The following is a 20,068-nucleotide window of genomic DNA, read 5'->3' as shown; positions in this document are numbered from 1 at the left end:
TTATTTGCTGATATATTACAAAATGCCCATATAACATGTACCAAGTGTCCATAAATATTTGTTGACTGACTGAATGAATGAATGTTTGCTAAAAGTTTAACTTGAAGGCTCACGAAGACATTCTTTTCCAAATGGGTTAGCCGGGACCCTGTTTCTAACACTGTCTGTATTTCTGAAAACCTTAGTAACACAGTCACAGTAACTCACCGTGTTTCACAATGCTGTGTCAGCTGAGCCACAATTCAGTACAGGACCCCCAGGACTAAGCAGCCCTTCACAGCAGAGGCTACACACTCTCAGAGCCACCACTGCTCTGACCTGACGCACACTTAGGAGCACTCACCCAGCTGGGGGAGTTTCTAGTACACGTCAGCCATGGCACACACCTCCTTGGGGTGAAAACACGAACTATAAACTGTTTCTGCCAGGCCTCTGGACAGTGGGAGACACTATTTGGGGCATCACTTAAATAACATGGCCTCAACATCAGCAAACCAACAATTTCAGGGGAGTTCTTACAACCAAAAGCATGATGTGAACACATCAAAACAAGCAGTGTAAGAAAAATAACCACAGAAGTACCAAATAAGCACAGACAACGTTTTAAATACTTACAAATATTTGGTTTCAAAGCATAAATGGAGCACGTGGGCTTTCCACATCTTTTCCTGCCAAGTCTCAGAAAAAAGCTGACCAGACTACAGTCATCTAAAAAAGCTGGCAGATTTTCAAATATTTGGTTCCAAAATACCAACTTATCTGTAGGTTAAAACTCAGGTGCTGACCACTCCCACCACAGCACTGCCACGGTGCCCCTTCTAAGCTGGCTGCGGGTAAAAATAGACCATTGTTTATGGGCCAGAACTATTCCAGGAGCACACAGCAACTGTTAACGCAAACACCAGACTCAAAACTGTCTTTTTTAAAGGCGTGGGTGACTTTCACCACCTATTAGAGAAAGAAAACACAATGTAAGAACTGTAGAGAAAAGGGAAAGAGTTCATGTCCACTTCACTTCCAGCTGCTGACTCCTTCACACCAAGTCTTTAGCATCCTGTCCCGTGGGCACTCAGTCAGAAACTATCAGGTTTTCCTCACTTTCGGATGCCGGAAGGTCCAAGTCACAGAAAGGACCTCGGTCTAGAAAGAAGCCAAGCGGTTTAAACACCCTTCCCACACTCTGGCGTAACTGCCCGCTCTCCAGGAGGATGTGCACGAGGACGGCTGTCTGGGGTGGTCCTGCACTTCTGCCGGCCAGCTAACACTCCAGAGCCACACTCAGGAGCCTGCGATCACAGCAGTTCCTACAGTGGCTTTTAATTCTTCTGAGCACACAAGAGTTCTGATGATCAACTTCAACTGGCTGGATTTATCTTAACTTTTAAGAGGGAAACCATTAAAAATACCTTTACTTTTATCAAAAACACTGTTTTATTTCCATTCGAATCTTAAAATTTAAACTTGGTTTCTGAGACATGCATTGTTAAAAAAAGGTAAGTTATAGCGCAACCCAGAAAGCAAACCATATCTGACATTTTACAAAACAGTGGTGCTCTCCCTGTTTCTCTGATGGGTACCACAAACAGAGACTGAAACAGCAGCGGAGAAGTGCATCAGCCAGGCGGGGCAGGTGGCCCACGCCTGCGAGCCCAGCACTCAAGTACAACCCCACCCAGCCCACTCAGCAACTCAGTGAGACCCTTCCTCAACACTAGAAAATCTTAAAAACGGGCTGGGGATGTAGCTCGGTGCCAAGGCCCTGAGTTCAAGTACTAAAAGAAGAGAAACCCAATAAAACAAAACAATGCATGTACCGCAGCTCACACAGCTGAGTCATGGCACTCTTCCCTCGCAGCGGCTAGCAGAACATTCCAGGTCAAAGGAGTCCCAGGCGGGCAGATCCCCACCTTACCTCTTTGTGCACCTTCCAACTGTCTACCGTCATGTTGAAGAGCGCTTTGAGAGCCTCGATGGCACAGTCTGTCTCCTGAGGTGAGAGAGGAGGTCCGTTACGGTCTATGGCCGACTCATACTCGTCGGTCCACTTGATGCTAAAGGCACTTTCCAAGACCTGGGTGAGCAGCGGTAGTCCTTGGAGCTCGTAGCGCAACTGTGACCTGATGTCAGTGTGCAAAAGGGACAAGAGGAAGAGCAAGCGCAAGTCAAAGCACTTTATGTCACTGATGAATTTTCGGTCCTTGCACTTCCTCAGGAGGTTACAGAGCTTTGCAGCAAGATTAAGTTCCAGGCTGAGCTGCTGTGCCATCTGACTGTTGAACACTATGTTACACAGACATTTTAACGATTCCACAATAACAGGGAACTCGGACACCTTATCCAAAGAATCATCGGACTCATTTAGCTTGGCGAGTCTCAGCAGTATCTGCATATTTTCCTTAGATGTTACAGGAACTAAAATCCTTTTGTCCCTGGAGAGAATACGGAGTACTTCCAGGCAGGACACTTGACACGTTGTTGGGACATCCTTTACAAGGACTTTAAATATGCCTTCACAGAGTTTCTGGAAAACAGGAGCAAGTATGCAAAAGCATTATTTGGCTCAAATCATGTAAAACATGCTTCTCTACTGATATATTTAATAACCACTCAGGATCCTGCTAGAAAAGGGTTGCATTTTTATAAATTACAAAATGTTGCGCTTGAAAGAGAGCCTGGATTTGGCATACATTTTTCACTTTACACACACAGAAACTGAGGGCCAGGGAGGGAAGTGACTGGCACCGTCCCAGACGAATTAGTGCCACAGTAAGAGGTAGTAAGAGGGCCAACCTTCAGGCCCACTATGTGTCCTATAACATCACTTCTTTTAAGCTGATTAGTTTCAAATGTCTTATGTGGCTTTATTCTTTATAAATTTTCAACATTAGACTAAACATGTATCAGGGCAGACGGAAGGCAGTTTGTCTGGATCATAGCTGTCCCCTTCCCAGAAACAAAGGTTAATGCTCGAGAACTGGTTTACATTTGCCCACCACACACACTCTTGTAAAATGACTTGAGGAAGCGTTATCTCTGCTAGGTGTTTTAGTTGTGTTATTTCTTCTTAATGTATAGTTGTAATGGCGGTAGTTCAATGTTTCAGAAAACTAGAACCCTCTCTAGCTAAGATCTAATAATAGTTAATGATCAAATGCTTCCAGAAAAGGACTTTTGCTGGCAAATCAATAAATCTATTCCAAATCCTGGGTACCAAAAAGAGTTTGCTTAGCATATATAGAATTATTCCTTAGAGCAACTGCAAAACGATGATCTCTCCAGCAAAGTTAACTTCACAACAGTATTACTGCTGGATGGGCATATTACAAAAAAGGCCTTCTTCCTCTGACCAGCCCATTCCAGGACACAGGGCTTGAGCTCCTCAGTGAGGACAAAATTCTCAGCTCCCCTTTATTCTCTTGATATAGCATTCAGGGTGTAATACGAAGGTAGCAGTCCTGACCCAAAGCTTGCTACCACCATCTCAGTAACAATTCTTTTAGGATAACCCAAAGTGTGTTTTCTCTTATATTTTTTGAAAAAGTAGTTCATATATCATCATTAAATTTAATAATCGCTGGTCATTCTCTCAAAATTCAACGTCAGATTTCTGCTATAGTGTCTCTTACAGTGTCTCCCCTTGATTTTACCCAGCAGTACTATACTGTTTGAGGTGCTACAGGTTTTTTCAGAAGGCAGAAATGGTGCATATGCCAGGGAAGTGCTCTACCACTGAGCTACATGTCCAGCTAACAGAAGTATTTTTAACGTTGACTTTCTGCTGCCTAGAACATGCCTGCGGTCCTCCAACCTTGTGTACCTTCCTGCTGCCCGCAGAACGCAGCTGCCTTCCTCCTGCTGTCTCCGGCCACACACGTCCCTCCTGGCTCTCCAGGTGTTTGACTTTGAGACACAGCGTATCCGGAGACTTTCCTTTGCTGTTCCTTTGGCCTGGTATTCCTGCCACCACACTGATCAGGACCCTGCCCTTTCTTCAGGCTTACTCTGGCAGCTGAGAAGTCTACAAGCGTCCAAGTCATTCCCTCTCTGCTCTGGCTGTGCCTCCCACAAGCACCTGTTGGTGTACCTGGTATGAAGTCTCACCCCTCCAGGGTCCTAGAGACTGAGGCCTCCATCCCAATGGCTGGCCTGTGTGTGCAGGCTAAGTGCAAGGAACATAAATTTGCAGGGGTGACTGCACGGAAGTTTACCATCTGACTCTCCAGTACTTTCCAAAGGACTCTCCTCTGTCAGGCACAATTCACTCTCAAGCATCTTCCACTCTTTCCAAGTACAATGAATCATCATTACATTACGTTTTAGCTATAAGCTTTTTATTTACTTTTCAGTACAGTGACACCTCAGCTGCTGGGCAGCTCCACACTCCAAATTTCCACTACTTGAACAACAAAGTTTGAAAATGTCTGCTCAGTGTTAGTGACTCTGCTCCATAGCTGAACCAAAAGTCCAATTTGAAAACCCTGTGGGGGCCGAGAGGGAGTCACAGGCTACGTCTCGATTGGACAGAAAGCTGTGACGCTGCGGTCTGAGCGCTGTTCTCGCCCAGACAACACACAGTGCCGTGTGAGCGCGTGCAGACACTCATCACTGGACTTGTGCTTTTGTTTTCACTTTATTTGCATAAAATATCATAGCCCTAGCTCCAAAGGAAGTTAGTGATCCAGCAGTAAAGAGGAAAACTGAGAGCCATGATAAAGAAATCTTTGCAAAATCTGTTGAAAGTCCTGGAAGAATTTTAAGTGTAACGTTTAGGCCTCAGAATCACTTGATTGGTTTTCCATTGTTTCTGATGGAAAAAGTGTGTTCAGCTCTCAAACTTCTTGCTATTTCAACATGAATTTGGGATTAATTGAGTCTGACAATGGAGGTATCAGTGTATTGGTTATATGAATATATAGTCACTGTTCAATTTTTTTAAACCTGAAAATTATTTGGCTATCTTAGATGACAATGGAACACAATTTTTCCTATTAAAATCAATAAAAGTATTTTCCTTTTTAATAACTTTTCATTTTAGCAGGTTTAGGTTTTCAGGAATGAACTAAAGTTACAAAGCAGGGTTAAATACCCCCATAAAAGTAATCATAGGGCCGGGGGGTTAGTTTAGCGGTGTCAGTGCCTACCCTGGGAGGTGCAAGGTCTTCAGTTCAAGCTCCATACCAACCCTCCCCAAAAAACAAAACAAAACAAAAACATGCAATCGTAAGAATTTTAGTAAAAGCCCTCATAATATGCCCATTAGCCTAGTAACTCATGCCTATTTCTATGATCAGACTATGGGACCCTGCAGGAGAGAAACTGGGAGGCAGATCTTGAATGGTCCCAATGTCCCAGACTGTAGTTTGCCTCAAAGCTTAAGCCCTGGAGTAGACTACAGAACTGGCCCTCAACCTTCAGCATGCAGCACAATCCCCTAAGACCCCGCACTGCTACCCCACCCGTTCCACTGTAGTCACCAGGTGCTGATTCAGCAGGTACCGGTGAGGCTCCAGAACTGGGACTTTTAACAAGTTTTCAGTCATTTTGCTGGTAGTGGTGCCCAGCGACTACACTCCAGGACAATGCATCACAGTCGGCGACGGAAGTTACAGGAGGTAACTGAGGGCAAATGGCAGAGGTGTGCGCAGGACAGCTGGCAGAGGCAAAGGCCATTAGCGTAAGTATCTTAACTTCCTCACTGCGCAGCGCTAAAGCTGAGTAAGGGCGGGCAGGGATGAGAACACGATGCACTGTCTGGTCATAAACCTTCCCTAAACCCTGAAAGAGTGCTAGGAGATGAAACTTTTTTCAAGTCAGTCCTGGGCTTGACACTAGTTCACCCCACCATGGACCCCAGGACCAGAACAGTGTCATAATTAGGAGCTGGAGTTCTGGATTCAGATTCCTTCATTTAAATCTTGGCTCTTCGGTTTACTAATGGTCTGACCTCGGCAAGTTACTGTTTTGCTGGGCCTCATGTTTACTTAAGAATTAAATGATGGGGCCAGGGATTTAGCTCAGGGGCATAAATGCCTGCTTGGCAAATGCAAGGTTGTGAACTTGATCTTCGGTACCAAAAAAAAAAAAAAAAGAATTAAGTGAGATCATAATATATAGTATTCAGGATATTCAATACAGGTTAACCACTATATTATAAAATTATAAATATAAAATAAAACCTCGAAGTCCTCAGCTCGATACTTACTGGCCCCGCATCATCTTTCCCGCTGTTCCTGTAACGAAGGCGGCCCTCCCCAGCCAGCATCGCAGACTCTCTCTGTCCTCCTTCGCTTCCCGACCACCCCCTCTACACCTCCCGTCCTGCTCCTCCTGCACCTACTCAAGGTTCACCCATTCTCCAAAGTTAAGCCTAAATTCCACTTTCCATATAACATTTCCCACCACTTAGACCTCCGGCAGTCTTCCTCCCACAGAACACCCCAGAAGCAATTCCTAGCAGTCGCTCTGTGTTCACACATTTGTCCCTTTAGCTTTCTTTCTGTGAGTCTCCCTCAACTAGTGTAAGTTCTCTGAGGGCAGAAAGGTGTCTTTGTTCCTGAAAGAAGAAAATGTCCTCGAGTGACCAGGATCGCAAAGACCTGAGTTTTAACAGCTGGCTTTGCCAGTATGATGTAAGTGTGTGTGCATGTATACTGCTAGTTGTATGATACAGAAACAGTCTACTCAACTGCACTGAGCCTCAGAGCCCCGTTTGTAAATGGAAACAACACTATTCACATCTCACAAAGCTGTTATAAAAGGACATTCTGCTATAGAGTAAAAACTCTTTAATGGTGATTATTACATTTTATCACTTCGCAGTTGTTGTAGCTAGAACACAACAAGCACCCCCCAAATAAATTGATTAAATAAAAAGTTTCATAAATCTGAAGCAGTAGTAGAGGTCTATTAATATTTGCGATATTGCTCCTTTCTAAGAAGGCAAGAAAGAAGTAGACATTGTTCTTATGATTATACTGGTAAGGTGATTTGCCAATTGGGTAACAGCTTTTTCGCACACTTAGGAAGTTATATATTTCCAGTACTATAAAGGAAATGCACGGCAATAAATGTCTACATAAAGAAATGACTAGATCACATGTAAATAACCTAATGATATGTCATCAAGGCTTTACAGAAGTAGTAAGTGAAATAGAGACTAAAAAAAAATACAAATCACCAATGAAACAAAGAGCTGGTTCTTTGAAAATACAAACAAAACTGACAAATAGCCAAAATAGCCAAGAGAAGACCCAGATAAATACAACCAGTGCACTCTCCCACCAACAAGAGCCTTCCAGGTCAGAGGGAAAATGCTCGAGGGCCCATCGGAACATGTTCCGAGCTCCCGCCCAGTGCTTCCCCTGCTGGGATGGGGCCCTGAGTACAACTCTCTGCAAACAAGGAGAGAGTTCTGTTTCCCCTCTGTGTAAATGGTGAGGTCTAATGCTGAATTCTCGGGTGTGGGGACAATACAGTAAACCGCCGAAGCCTTCAGACTGTCCATCTCATTTCGGACCCCCAGAGTTACACTCTGATAAAAATCAGGGCCGACTGCTTTCCACTGCTAGGAGGTCCTGCGAGGGGACTGCCCTCGTGCACACGGCGCAGCTGTCCTGGGCTCCACGGCTGTGTGGCCCTGCTCCGTTGGCGTGGCCTCGCAATGGAAAGCGGTTCCGAGGGGATGGGTGGTGTTTATGACGCCAGGCACACCTTCTCTCAGCACCCGAGTTTCTGGTTCCCTTTTCTGCAGAGTGCTGGGAAGGTGTCTTTCCAGCGTCCCAGTCCCATACACAGGCTGGCGTGGCCGTCTCCGAGGACAGTGGTGTGGACTGCATGTGATTGGGAAAGTGGAAGTGTACTGAGAGCACGAAGCTCTTCTGCAGGCTGGGGCTGTAGCTCAGGGGCAAAGCACTCGCCTAGCATGTGAGGTCCTGGAGTCAATCCCCAGCACCACAAAAAAAAAGCCAGAAGGAAAGAAAGAAGAGAAAGAAGAGCCTCTGCAGCAGCCCTCACCACCGGCTGGCCGGCCCTCAGTGCAGCTCCCGCCTGGGCCGTGTCAGTTATCAGGTTACAGCCAGCTCTGCGGAGTTCCCCGACCCTCCTTTCTCCCTCGGGACCGCCTTCCTCTCAGTGTCACCCAAGGCAGGCAGAGCAGCGAGAAGGGGAAAACATCTGGGCACGTGGGCAGAGGCGGCAGAAGGCAGCACACCCCCCACAAGGGCCGGGCAGCACAGGAAAGGCTGAATTCACTTCTCTGTGAGAACTACACAAGCCCCGCAATTTCTGTCATCAGCACAACCATGCTACTCTCCTTCCTCTGCCTCCTCCTCACCAGGAAACAATGGCAGCGTTCCAAGAACAGTATCTGCTATCTGTAGGAAACCGAAAGATGCAAAGGCAAAAACCATTCTGAGGCCCGCAAGCATGAAAGTGGAAGCATTCCATCTTCTTACAAGAATTCGTGATACCTGAAGTGGCAAATGACAAGATGGTACAACTTTTATCCTTTCCCCAAAATAAAGCAGACGCATGGCAACAATAGTCACCTGATAGCTGACTCGGTCCCCTTGTGAGGCCAGTGGTGCCAAGCCGACCCGGGCAGAGCGCACACGCTGACTGTCAGCGAGCTCAGCACTTCCCGCAGTGCCAAGCTGCATGGGATGAGGAGCAGCTGGCCTTTGCACACCCAGCAGCCAACACGCCATGAAGGTGCGACTCTCCAGAGTAAGTCCATTGTTGATGACGATGATGTGCATACATGCACATGTAAGGCTATCTGAGGCAGATTTCTAAATAAAAGTTTTAATTACAAAGGGGGAGAATCAATCAGAGATGAACAGGGAAGGAATAAAGCAGATACCAACTGAAATTCAACATGACATTAGGGAATGTTTTGAGAACACTTTAAGTGATCTCCCAAACTTAATCAACAGGAGTGAAAAAGAAAACCCACAACAGATCAAAAGCAAGTAATATGACTGGAACAGTAATAAAGGCTTTCCCAACAAACAAGAGGCCATGGCCAGACACACTCACTGCTGAATTTTACCAGACAAAAAACACTATCACCAATGCTTCCCAAACTATTCTATAATCTAGTGAGGGAAGGAACCTTCCCAAACTAACATTCCATAAAGTCAGGATTATGGCGCTACCAGAGCCTGATAAAGACACAACAAAAAAGAGAACTATAGAACAATATTCCTGATAAAAAACAATTCATAGATGTAGGAATTCTCAATAAAATTTCTTGCAAATCAAATTCAGCATCACATTAAAATGATTATACAATATGATTAAGTTGGTTTCATTGTAAGAATTGAAGGTGGCACAACATCCATGTTATGGTTTGAAAACTGGTGGTCAACTTAACACAAGTTAGATTACATCAGCATGCATTGAGAGAAGATGCTCCACCTGAGGAGGGTTGCCAGGATAAATAGGCGGAGAAGAACAGAGGTGTGGAGAGGGATTGAGGCGTTAAGGAGGCATTATGGGTTCTCCTACAAGCTGCTGTCTGAGCTGTTGGTTCTCCTGGAGAAGCTTTGGTCTTCACATCGAGCATTGCTTCCTGGCTCCGGAGGGGAAGACATGTGCTGCCTGGTCTGCAGGATGAACTCGTCACGCTGCTTCCTGGCATGTACCTGACTGTGCTTGTTGTCGGAGGAGCTCGGGGCCTCTATGTCGCTGAGGACAGCTGTGGTGCCTTTCAGGACAGCCCCGCTCTTTGCTGTGAGTGTGACTTCTCAGCTCCAGTGTAGAACCCTCATCCCACTAGCACAGCTCCTTCATCCTGCTGACATAGACTTTCTGGCTTCCACCGCTGACCCTTGGGTCTTCCCGGCACGAATCCATAAAAGAGACTGGCGTGAGTCCGTCTTGTGGGCTCTGGACTTCCAGTTGGACTCGTGGAGGCGTTGTCCTGAGCTCTGGGTTTTTATCTGGACTCGTGTGGGACATTGCCGTGGGGTTTAGACTCTTGACTAAATAATCTATGTCGTTGGTGTTGCAGATAGATTTCCTGCATTCTCCTGTGTTAACTTCCAGTGACCATTATAAAAATATTATAAATTCCATGTCCTGGTCGGAATTGTTCTCTGTGTACAACCCCTGACTGAAACAATCCACAAATCAATAAATGTAATAACTGCACAAAGAACAGCCTTCGATAAAACCAACCTCCCTCGTGATAAAATCCAAGAATTGGGCATAGCTCAGCCTCGACATAACACATGTGACTCCTGACAAATCTAAAGCCAACATCACAATCAGGAGACCCTGAAAGTAACAGGCATGAGAGAAGGGGCCCACTCCCACCACGGCTATCCAGCAAAGGGCTAGAAAGTTCAGCCAGAGCAGTCAGGTAAGAGAAAGAAAGAAAGAAACAATGCACACAGAAGGAAGAAATTAAATTACTCCTGTTTGTTGATTTTATGATCCGATACATGGAAAACCCAAGAATCCACCAGAAGACTCAGATTTGGCAAATAAATTCAGTAAAACAGCAGGATACAAAATCAACATACAAAAACCAGTAGTATTGCAATACACCAATTATGAACATGTTGAAAAATAAATTGGCAAAGAAATCACCATCACAAGTAAAATACTAGGAATAAACTTAACTAAGGATGTGAAAGACTTGTGCAATGAAAATTTAAAAATACTGAAGGAACTGAAAAAAGCTTTAGGAGGCGGAACAATCTCCCATTCTCATGAATGGAAGGAACAAACGTTGTTACAAATGGCCATACTCTTCTATACCATCCAAAGAGTCAATGAAATCCCCACCAAATTCCAATGACATTCTTCACAGAACCAGGAAAAAGAGTTCTAAAATTTGATGAAAGCACAAAAGATCCTGAATAGACAAAGCAATCCTGAACAAAAAGAGCAATGTTGGAGGAATCCCAATACTTAATTTCAAAACATACTACAAAATCATATTAATAAAAACAGCATGGTATTGGTATTAAAGTAGAGACTCACAGAACAGAATAGAGGACCCAGAAATAAGTCCTAGTATCTTCAGTCAACTGATCCTGTACGAAGGTGGCAAGCCACACTGGAGAAAGGACAGTTTCTCAACAAATGGTGCAGGACACTGAATATCCACATGCAGAAGACTGAAATTAGACCCTATCTCTCATCTTGTACAAATATCAACTAAAAATCAAAGACCTTAACAAAAGGGCCGAAACTTTGAAATTATGAGCAGAAACACTTCAAAATGCTGCTTAGGCCTGGATAAAGACACTCTAACAGCTCAGGAAACAAAAGAACTAACAAGGGAACTGCATCAAATTAACCTTCTACACGGCTAACGAAAGGAAGTGAAGAGGAACCTGCAGACTGGGAAAAAGTCTTAACCACCTATTCATCTGACACAGGACGAATATCCAGAACAAAGAACTTCAGACGACCAACAAGTATATGAAGTGATGATAAACATCTGTAGCAATCAAGGAAAGACAAAACAAAATCAAAACTATGCTAAGATTTCATCTTACCCTATTTAGAAGGTTTACTACCAAAATAAATCAATAAACAAATAACATGCTGGCTAGGACTGAGAGAAAAAGAAACATAAAATCAGTACAGCCATAAGAAAATAATATGAAGCTACCTCAAAAAACTATAAATAGAACTATCATATGATCTAGCTATGCTACTCATAGATATATATCTGAAAGAAATGAAGTCGGTTTAAAAAAAAAGAAACCTGAGGGGCTGGGGGTTTAGCTCAGCAGCATAAGGGCCTGCCTTGCAAGCACGTGGTCGTGAGTTCGATCCCTGGTACTGGTAAAAAAAAAAGAAACCTGAATACCTATGTCGATTGTGGTGACACACACAATGACCAGGATACAGAATCATCAGCATGGGTACCCATCAATGGATGGATGGATGAAGGAAACATGGTATGCATACACGATGGGGCACCATTTGGTCATGGAAATTAATAAATCCTATCACCTACAGGAAAATGAAACTGAAGTACATCGTGCTGAGTGAAGTCAGTCAGATGAAGGAAGACAGGGGTCACATTTTCACTCATATGCAGAAACTATAAAAACAAAAAGGCCAGAAATGCAAGAGGAAGAGACCCAGGGCAATGGAAAGAAAGCAAGGAGGGTGAAATCCTTAGTTCACTGACTAGATTTTCAGTAACAGGCATATCACTCTAACATAGCTGTAACCATCAGAGGCATTATGATTTTGTTTCCCGACCTCCTAATTCAATGTAAGCATTTTTCCACATTGCTACCAAGTTCTCATTAACGTACTTTAAATGCAGTATTAAATATGACTCCTGTCCTCAAGCAGTATTCAGTATAAGTGCAGCAGAGTCCAGAAAGAACAAGGGGTTTGGTATCAACAAGCATGAATTTTAGAGCTAGGGATTTAGCTCAGCAGCGTAAGCTCCTGCCTTGCAAGTGCACCATCCAGAGTTCAATCCCCAGTACCAAAAGAAAAATATCCTGGCTTCTCACTTTTACTGTTTACTTATATATGCTTTGTAGTTTGCAAAAAGCTTTTATATGTGCTATTCACCCTGAAAAATGCTGCCTGAACACATACTTAGTACTTGTTTTTGATAGTTTTTGAGACAGGGTCTTGTTCTATAGTTTAGGCTGGCCCTGAGTGCATGGCAATCTGCCTGGCTCAGCCTCCCAAGTGCTGGGGTTCCAGGCAGAATGCACCACACACTTCATAAGTGTCTTTTAAAGACTTTTAGTCCAGGAGAGCGGAGATCACCTGGCTCCAGTGCGGTCTCCAGCGTAAGCCAAAGCCGCCGCAGCTGTCGCTGCTCTGCTGCTTGCGATCCTGTACGTGCTGCTTCACGCGGCTTCTTTCCTCTGCCCTGCGCGCCACACAAAATGCTCTCTCACACAACCTCCTGCAGGCTCCAGGAAGGCAGGGTTTCACTATGAATCTGTGAAGCCAGGGTCAGGGTTACTTTTAGCTATGAAACATGCAAACCTACTTACAAAAGTATGCACGTGAGCAGTCAAATGATCTATCACAGTTTAAGAAGTGATTTCTAAAATTTTTTAAGTTAAATGTCAAGTTTTAAAAGCAAATGCCTTTGCTTAAATGACCGAGAGAACACTTTTACTGTGCGGTAGCAATCCAACACAGGTCTTCAGAAAGCACTGGAGAAAAGTGCCACTCAGCAGTGCTGTTTGCAGATAGGGGTCGGCTCACAGACCGTCACTAGGTCAGGCTGAGAGAGGTGTACGAGGTGAGATGAGTGTAAAAAACTGCAAGTATCCACTAGAAACCTTTACAATAATTTGATTTTGCTATGACATGGAAGAACCAACTGTTTTAGTGTTAACTGTATTGTACTAAAGGATTGCTCTCCCATAGATTAGCAGAAAACAATCAAACAACAAAACCTCAATCCCTTATCACGAAGTTTGAGGAGCACTGTTCTAGACATCAGGTTCCAGAGTAATGAACAGTAACATACAGCTTCATGGCTGTTCACGCAGTGGGTAAGCTGTCGAGCAATGAGAGCGCTGTCTCTTGGTGTAGAGGCACCAGGCCCACCGCTGCCTCGCTGCACCGCGTTCTCCACGTGGCCTCATGGACACAGGAAGGTGTGCAGACGCGCTCCATGCCAGGGTTGGCGAACCTCTGAGGGACCAAGTACCCAAACTGCAACCCAAAACCCACTTACTTATTGCAAAGTAGCGACACTGCCGTTAAGGCTGAACACTGAGGTTCCACCTACACTCCTTAAACCCCTTCCAGCTTGATCCTTTTCAAGTTGCTGCTCCCCTGCCACGATTTACCTTTAACCTATATGTGTGTTTGAGATACTGTATCTCATCAACGCCTCCCGAGTCATTATCCCTCAAGTAAGAGGTACATTGTACTTCAAAGATCTAGGGAACAGCTACACAGAGTATTTAGTATCAGTTAGTAGGCCAACATAGGCTCATGGCATGGCTGATTTGCATATTATTTATTCATAAAGTCCTTGGAATTTTCCAAGTGTCTATTTTATAAATTCAAGGCAATACAGGGTGGCAATAGTGAACTTCTAGGGAACTGATTAAACTTCCTGGAGATGGGACCTTGCTGAGTTGCCAGATGGCCCAGAACTCAAGATCTTCCCACCTCAGCTTCCAGTGTAACAGGAATTACCGGTGTGCACCACCATGTCCAGCAAAGGAATTTAAAATCAAGTACAGAGTTACAAAGAAACAAATTAACACAGTAAGTTTCTCAGCGGTGTCACTGTCACTTTAGACTGAAAAATTCTTCGCCTCAGGAGGCTGTTCTGGGCTCTGTAGGACATGCCACAGCACCTCTACCCTCTACGCACTAAAAGTCACCACTGCCGAGGCCTCACAATCAAAACTGCATCCAGAAATTGTCTGAGGAGCAAAATCAACATCCTCCAATTAAGAAACAGTGATACAAACCTAAAGTCCTAAAACACAGAGCTAGGGCGCCTTAATTAAGGTGCCTACAGGAGGAAGGCAGACCACTTCAGGAAAAAACTGCCTAAGGAAGTACCATCTAAGATATCTGAAACATAAAGATTTGACTTCCAGTCTTCCATTCAACAAACACCTTGAGGGCCTGCTATATTCAAGACATTGTATTAGGTTATGGGTGTACAGTAGTCAACAAAGTTATAATTCTGATGTTATGGAAATCATAGTCTAATGGGAAGATAAAGAATAAAAAGATACAATTAAGATGTTACTAAATATCATAAGAAAAATGAACAAAATGCTAAATATAAAATATCTGGAGAAAGATCAAGTTCAGACAGTGATGTTTAAGTTAAGTCGTAATACTGAGAAGTCTGCTAAATCATATCAGCAGGGCCCGCTGTGTCTAAGGTCCTAAAAGCCAGTGTGGGTGACACTGGTGGCAGACTTCCACGAGGTGAAACTGGAGGCACACAGCAACCAGACCATGCAGACACAGTCTAATAAGATCAGACTTTGCTTCGTTAAAAAAACAAAACAGCAAATAACAAAAAAGCCACCCTGGCCACCCTGGCTGTTTATGTGGAAAAGGAACTGCAGGAGCGCGAACACAGCTTCAACTACTGTGGCAGTGATGCAGAGGGGAAGAAGCGGGGGACTTGATACAGTCTTTGAGAGGAACGATTGACAGGAACAGCTGTTTGTGTGTGGGGGGAGGTTTCTGGCATAAGCAGCACAGTGCCATTCATTAAGAGGACAAGAAGGAAAGGACAGACTTGAGGGGCTCTACAAGGTCGCATTAACTCTGAACCGCTTACAGACATGTGAAGCAGGAGGCTGGACACACGTGGCAGGAGCCCTCGCCACTGTGAAGGCCATGCTGTCTGGGAGGAAGGCGTTTAACTTAGGAGTAGATTAGATCACCCAGAAGAAACAGAGAGCAGAGGCAGGAGTCCTGAAAAGTGCCAACCATGAGAGAGGAGATGCAGAGACGTAAACTAGGAAAGTATGGGATTTCCTAAGAAAAGCCAGGAAAAGGGATTTTATGGAGGTGAAAGTGAAACAGCGTAAGGATTTGACTACCTCTGCATCGCAATGGTAAAAGGTGCTCTCAGCAGTAGCTGCAAGTAAGAAAATGGACGGAGGCACAGACACCTTCTAAGACACGGGGAAGCAGCAAAATGGGATGGCAGTGAGAGGGAATACAAGGTCCAGTGAAACTGTCATTTTCTCAAGGAGAGGATACACCAGGCTGCGCCTGTACCACTGGAAGAATGACGCGTGTGAAAGTAATCCACCGGGAAATGAGGAACTGAGCACAAAGTAGCGCCAAGCAGGAATGCCAGGAGGTCTGCACCGGGGAAACGTCACTCTGATGTTAATGGGCAAAACGGGTAAACAAGCCAGGCAGGACGGAGCAGGGGACCCCGGCCCCAGTGCAGGGGAGTGGGGGGCCCCGGCCCCAGTGCAGGGGAGCGGGGGGCCACGGCCCCAGTGCAGGGGAGTGGGGGGCCACGGCCCCAGTGCAGGGGAGCAGGGGGGCCACGGCCCCAGTGCAGGGGAGCAGGGGAGCAGGGGATCCCAGCCCCAGTGCAGGGGAGCAGGGGAGCAGGGGATCCCGGCCCCAGTGCAGGGGAGCGGGGGAGCGGGGGGCCCCGGCCCCAGGGAGAGACGATGGAAGTCTGAATTCAGGCAGAGGTAACAGAATGGGGGCCGCGGACAGAGAAGAGATTTTACGGGAGAATTCACTGAAGGACTGGTCAAGGGCGAAGAAGAAGAGGCAACAGACTCCCCAGGTTTCTAACTTAGGCGACTTGTTAAATGGTGGTATTATTCATTTCTGAGGCAGGGGACTAACTTCCAAAAGTTGGCAGCAAAAAGAAAAGGTGGTTGCCTGGTAGATGTTTCTCCTCAATAGGCCCACCGTGGGCACTTCAATCCAAAACAGCTCAACTCATTAACAGGGAAGAGGAAGGAGCCAGACCCCACTCACTGTCACTAACTTATTAATATCGGTGTGAACTTTCTTTCCCCCATGCTAGTGTCTGTATTTAGAAGGACTTCTCAACCCTTGACCTTTCTAAATTATTCCTGTCTTCAAAACAAATGCTATCTTTTCACTACTCCCCAGCAGGAAATAGTATCTTTCAGCTCTAAATCTGGAGTTCTCTAATCTCTGCTGCAGGTCCAGAACTAACTTAACATCTCTAACCTTAAATTGTACTTACGGAGACTGACTTCTCTAATCAGCTTGGAGGGGAGCAGATGTGGATTTGTCTGACATATTTCTGTTCTTCTACAAGTACAAAGACGTTGTCAATGATGTTGAAAACTGACATACGTTCATACAAAGTGTGACGCCTTCAGAGCACTGTGCACTGTAGAAGATTATGTTCCAACATTTAACAGGTGATTCAAGCTGTGAGTTCATCTGAGTTGCCACCTCACTTCAGTTATAAGGCTAACACCTTCACGACGGGCCGAGATTCCATGTCTGGCTGGCTGCCGGGTAGTTGTGGACCACCTGTAATCACAGGTGGGTCAACCTGGCGGGAACATACTAAAAAAGCACATCAATTTGAATCTTTCCTGTATGTCAAATGGGCAGAATAGTACTTTAGCTACTTCACAGAGTTGTTGGGAAATTAGAAGATACTGTGTATGTGCCACTCCAGAATTAAATGGTAAATGCTACTTACTGTAACTAAAGCACATACACTTAGAAGCTACCTGGTGGGGTAAAGAATATTAACTGCTGTCAGTAAACTGCTATTTATCACCTATTGAGGGAAGTTTCTGTGCTTTTCCTACAAAAAGGGGAAAATATTCCTTTTATTTACCAAGTTATTTTACTACATGGACTGGTACACAGTAAAGGTTAAAATTTTATACTTCTAACATAAGACCTACAAGAAAAATAACAAGAGCAGTACCTTCAAGGAGGCTTATTTTTATGACTGCAAAAGTAAGTCACATGTAGATCTGACAGTGTTCATTCTGATACTACTGCGTACTGACAGGATTTAATGAGCTACGGGTTTCAGAAACCCTGGCCTAGTTGGTGAAATTCAGGGAAAGATGAATAGGTCAGAATTAAAATGGGCCAATGACTGAAAACTGAAGCAACAGTAAAAAGAGAAAGTGAACAACGTAAAAGAACAGGACTAACACTTTGTTTTATTCGCAAGAAACAAGAAAATACAGTGACTCCAGGGTAGGAACACACACCACGCCTGCACCCATTTCAGCCTGGCAAGAACCCTGGGGCAGATGCAGGCCAGAGCAGGGCTGAAGGGCCACGCACAGTTAGTGCCAGCTCTGGAGCCAAGTATTAGGAGTCAGTCAGAGGGGATGTGAGCCCTTACGATTAACACGAGTAGTACAAAAGGGTGTTTGTGGGCAAGTTTGGGAACTGCATATACTATGGGGAAAACTGATTTGCCCACAGAACTCTTAAAATAACACCCACCGACACACTCAGAACAAGGGGGTACTTTTCTCATTTTACAGACATTAAAAACTAGCTCCCAGAGAGGCCAAACCATCTTCAATGGCTCAGAAAGCTGCAGTCAAAGGGAAGGTGGATTCTCAGTTCTACTTCTCTTCACCCTACTGATATCTGGCGACAGATAAGCAATGAAGCAAGCAGCAGATGTTCTTAACATTAAAGGCAGTTCTGGATTAAATTTAGCCTGTGAAAGGAAATACTGAGGATGAATTTCTCCCTCCTCAATTAAACAGACCTAAGTCCGTAAATGGGCCTACTTTTTCTTTTCTACTGTGTCCCTTCAGTGCTAGTGAAATGCTCTCCTACGGTCTGCCCGTGGCGTTAGTGAGCACGGACTCGTGTCTTACTTTCTCCCCACTGTGTCACGCTTAGTCACACGGGGAAGCTGCACTTTCATTTGCACCAACCTGTGCTCCACAGTAGTGGGACAGGATCTGCTCTTACACTAGGCTCTGCACATCCACTGGGGACGAGATATTAAAGCCACAGGGTAATCCTAGTGCATCTTCTTGAACCACTATTCTACAAAAGAGTTACCCTACATAGAGGACAGCATTTCCACATGGGAACAAACAAACGCATTATAAATTACTACACAAATTTTCCAGATTAAAAATGAGATTTTGGAGCCAAAGCAGCCGCTCTTGGACGACATCTTCCGGGCCTTCAAGGCTGTGCCTATGATGGACGTCAGCGGGTACATATTCCACAGGAATCTAATTTTAGTTCTTCACTGGAGCTGAAGGTCAGTCACCTAAATCTGAGAGTTCTAAACTTTTACTCTCACATGCAGCAAGTAAGCAAGCAAGTGAGCACGAGTGGAGAGGCAGGGAAGGAAGGGGCCTTACTATAATTAACAGCCAGAAACGAACTTGCTATGATTAATCACTGGAACTACACTGTCAGTCCTGCAAACAGACCTACTTAAAAATTGTTATCAAAACCTAAACAGTTAATGACTTATTGTCACCCATGCTGAAATGTGTTTCTCATCAAGACTGGAGAAGAGATTCTGGTGGTCAAATCTGGAATTTTTTTACAAAAAGCTAAAGATGACATTTTCTAAATGAATGTTCAGGCAGCTGGTTTCATGTACACTTAGCTTAATATGTGTACATTTTGGAGAGCAATGGCAATTTTCACTTTCTGTTTAATGAGCGCTGTCTCCATGAATGGGCTGTACCTAGAAGGCAAGCTAGAAACTCCATCTCTAGGTTCCCTTACTGCACATGAGTATTTTCCTGTAATACAATCTTCTGGTTATGCTCTATATCACAGGGATCTGCCAAAAAGACTTAAAGAGTTCTTTAAGTAACAATAATCAAACTCGTTTGGCTTTCGTTCCTTTGCAAATTGGCAATACTAAAAAAGAATGTGGCAGCATCAGGAGATCACTGACAGATGGAAAGACAGTAAGTGTAAAAGTCTACAAAATCAACCAACTGCCCTTGCTTTCTTAAATGAGCACAACAAGCACATTAAAAATACTTCTCTCCCAACAGGAGCCAACCCTGCTCCTCTTACTACTTGAGTCTATTTCTCAGAAAGTCCTTTTCTCTACACTGCATATATGAAATTGCAGTCTTTTAAAAAGTTTACATACCAGCAGATACAGAAGTGTCACCAGTACTTCAACGACTCTTCAGCACAAGCTCTAACTAGGTTATGTAGCTCACTAACACAAGTGGAAGACAGGCACGTTACCACAGGTCCTTGTAGCTTGGTGGCTGATGCAGCTGTGGCCCAACAGATCCCTACAGCACTGCCGCACTGTGTTTCCCGTGTTTTAATGTCTTCCTTACACAGAATCAATCCTTTTGGAGTTTCTTTGTGTTACATCCAATGCCACCTACCCAACCCTTAACTACTCACCTGAACTATTTGTTATTTGTCTCTTTGCACCCCTGGCTCTTAGTTCTAGTAGCCCCGGCAGTGTACAAGGCAGGGACTTTGATGGTAAACTGCCCTCCCCCGCAACACAATGGTCATAGGCGCTAATCAGGGTTAGATAAGGTCAAGAGCATGCGGCCTGGTCTGGTGGGATCAGTGCCCTTAAAGATATAGGGATCTTGCTCTTTAAGTACACACAAAGAAGAGGTCATGGGAATAC

The 20,068-nt window shown here is 44.7% G+C and overlaps 1 protein-coding gene across 12 annotated transcripts in view; it reads right to left on the bottom strand.

Moving 5' to 3' along the window:
* The window catches only part of Ric8b (RIC8 guanine nucleotide exchange factor B), a 110,494-nt gene that overhangs the window by 66,024 nt on the left and 24,402 nt on the right, over positions 1-20,068 (bottom strand). For 5 of the 12 annotated variants that reach the window (XR_001201954.3, XM_063255512.1, XM_003461739.5 and 2 more), the window contains one exon: positions 1,913-2,521. The exons of 1 other annotated variant lie outside the window; for it this stretch is intronic. Coding sequence is in view for 8 of the 11 variants with exons in the window: in XM_063255512.1 (XP_063111582.1) it covers positions 1,913-2,521 (609 nt within the window). In the remaining 3 variants the exon portion in view is untranslated. Of the gene's footprint in view, positions 1-1,912; positions 2,522-8,546; positions 8,568-16,678; positions 16,834-19,561; positions 19,583-19,830; positions 19,901-20,068 lie in introns of those variants that run through there. 6 more of the 12 variants (XR_002791993.2, XR_002791992.2, XM_023566289.2 and 3 more) reach the window with 4 other exon arrangements.

This window comes from Cavia porcellus, unplaced genomic scaffold (genome assembly GCF_034190915.1).
Source record: "Cavia porcellus strain 051 isolate PalLab524CR breed Dunkin Hartley unplaced genomic scaffold, mCavPor4.1 scaffold_8, whole genome shotgun sequence".
NCBI classification, from domain to species: domain Eukaryota; kingdom Metazoa; phylum Chordata; class Mammalia; order Rodentia; family Caviidae; genus Cavia; species Cavia porcellus.
The sequence above is the reverse complement of the archived record's forward strand: the minus strand, read 5'-3'. Positions and strand labels throughout refer to the sequence as shown.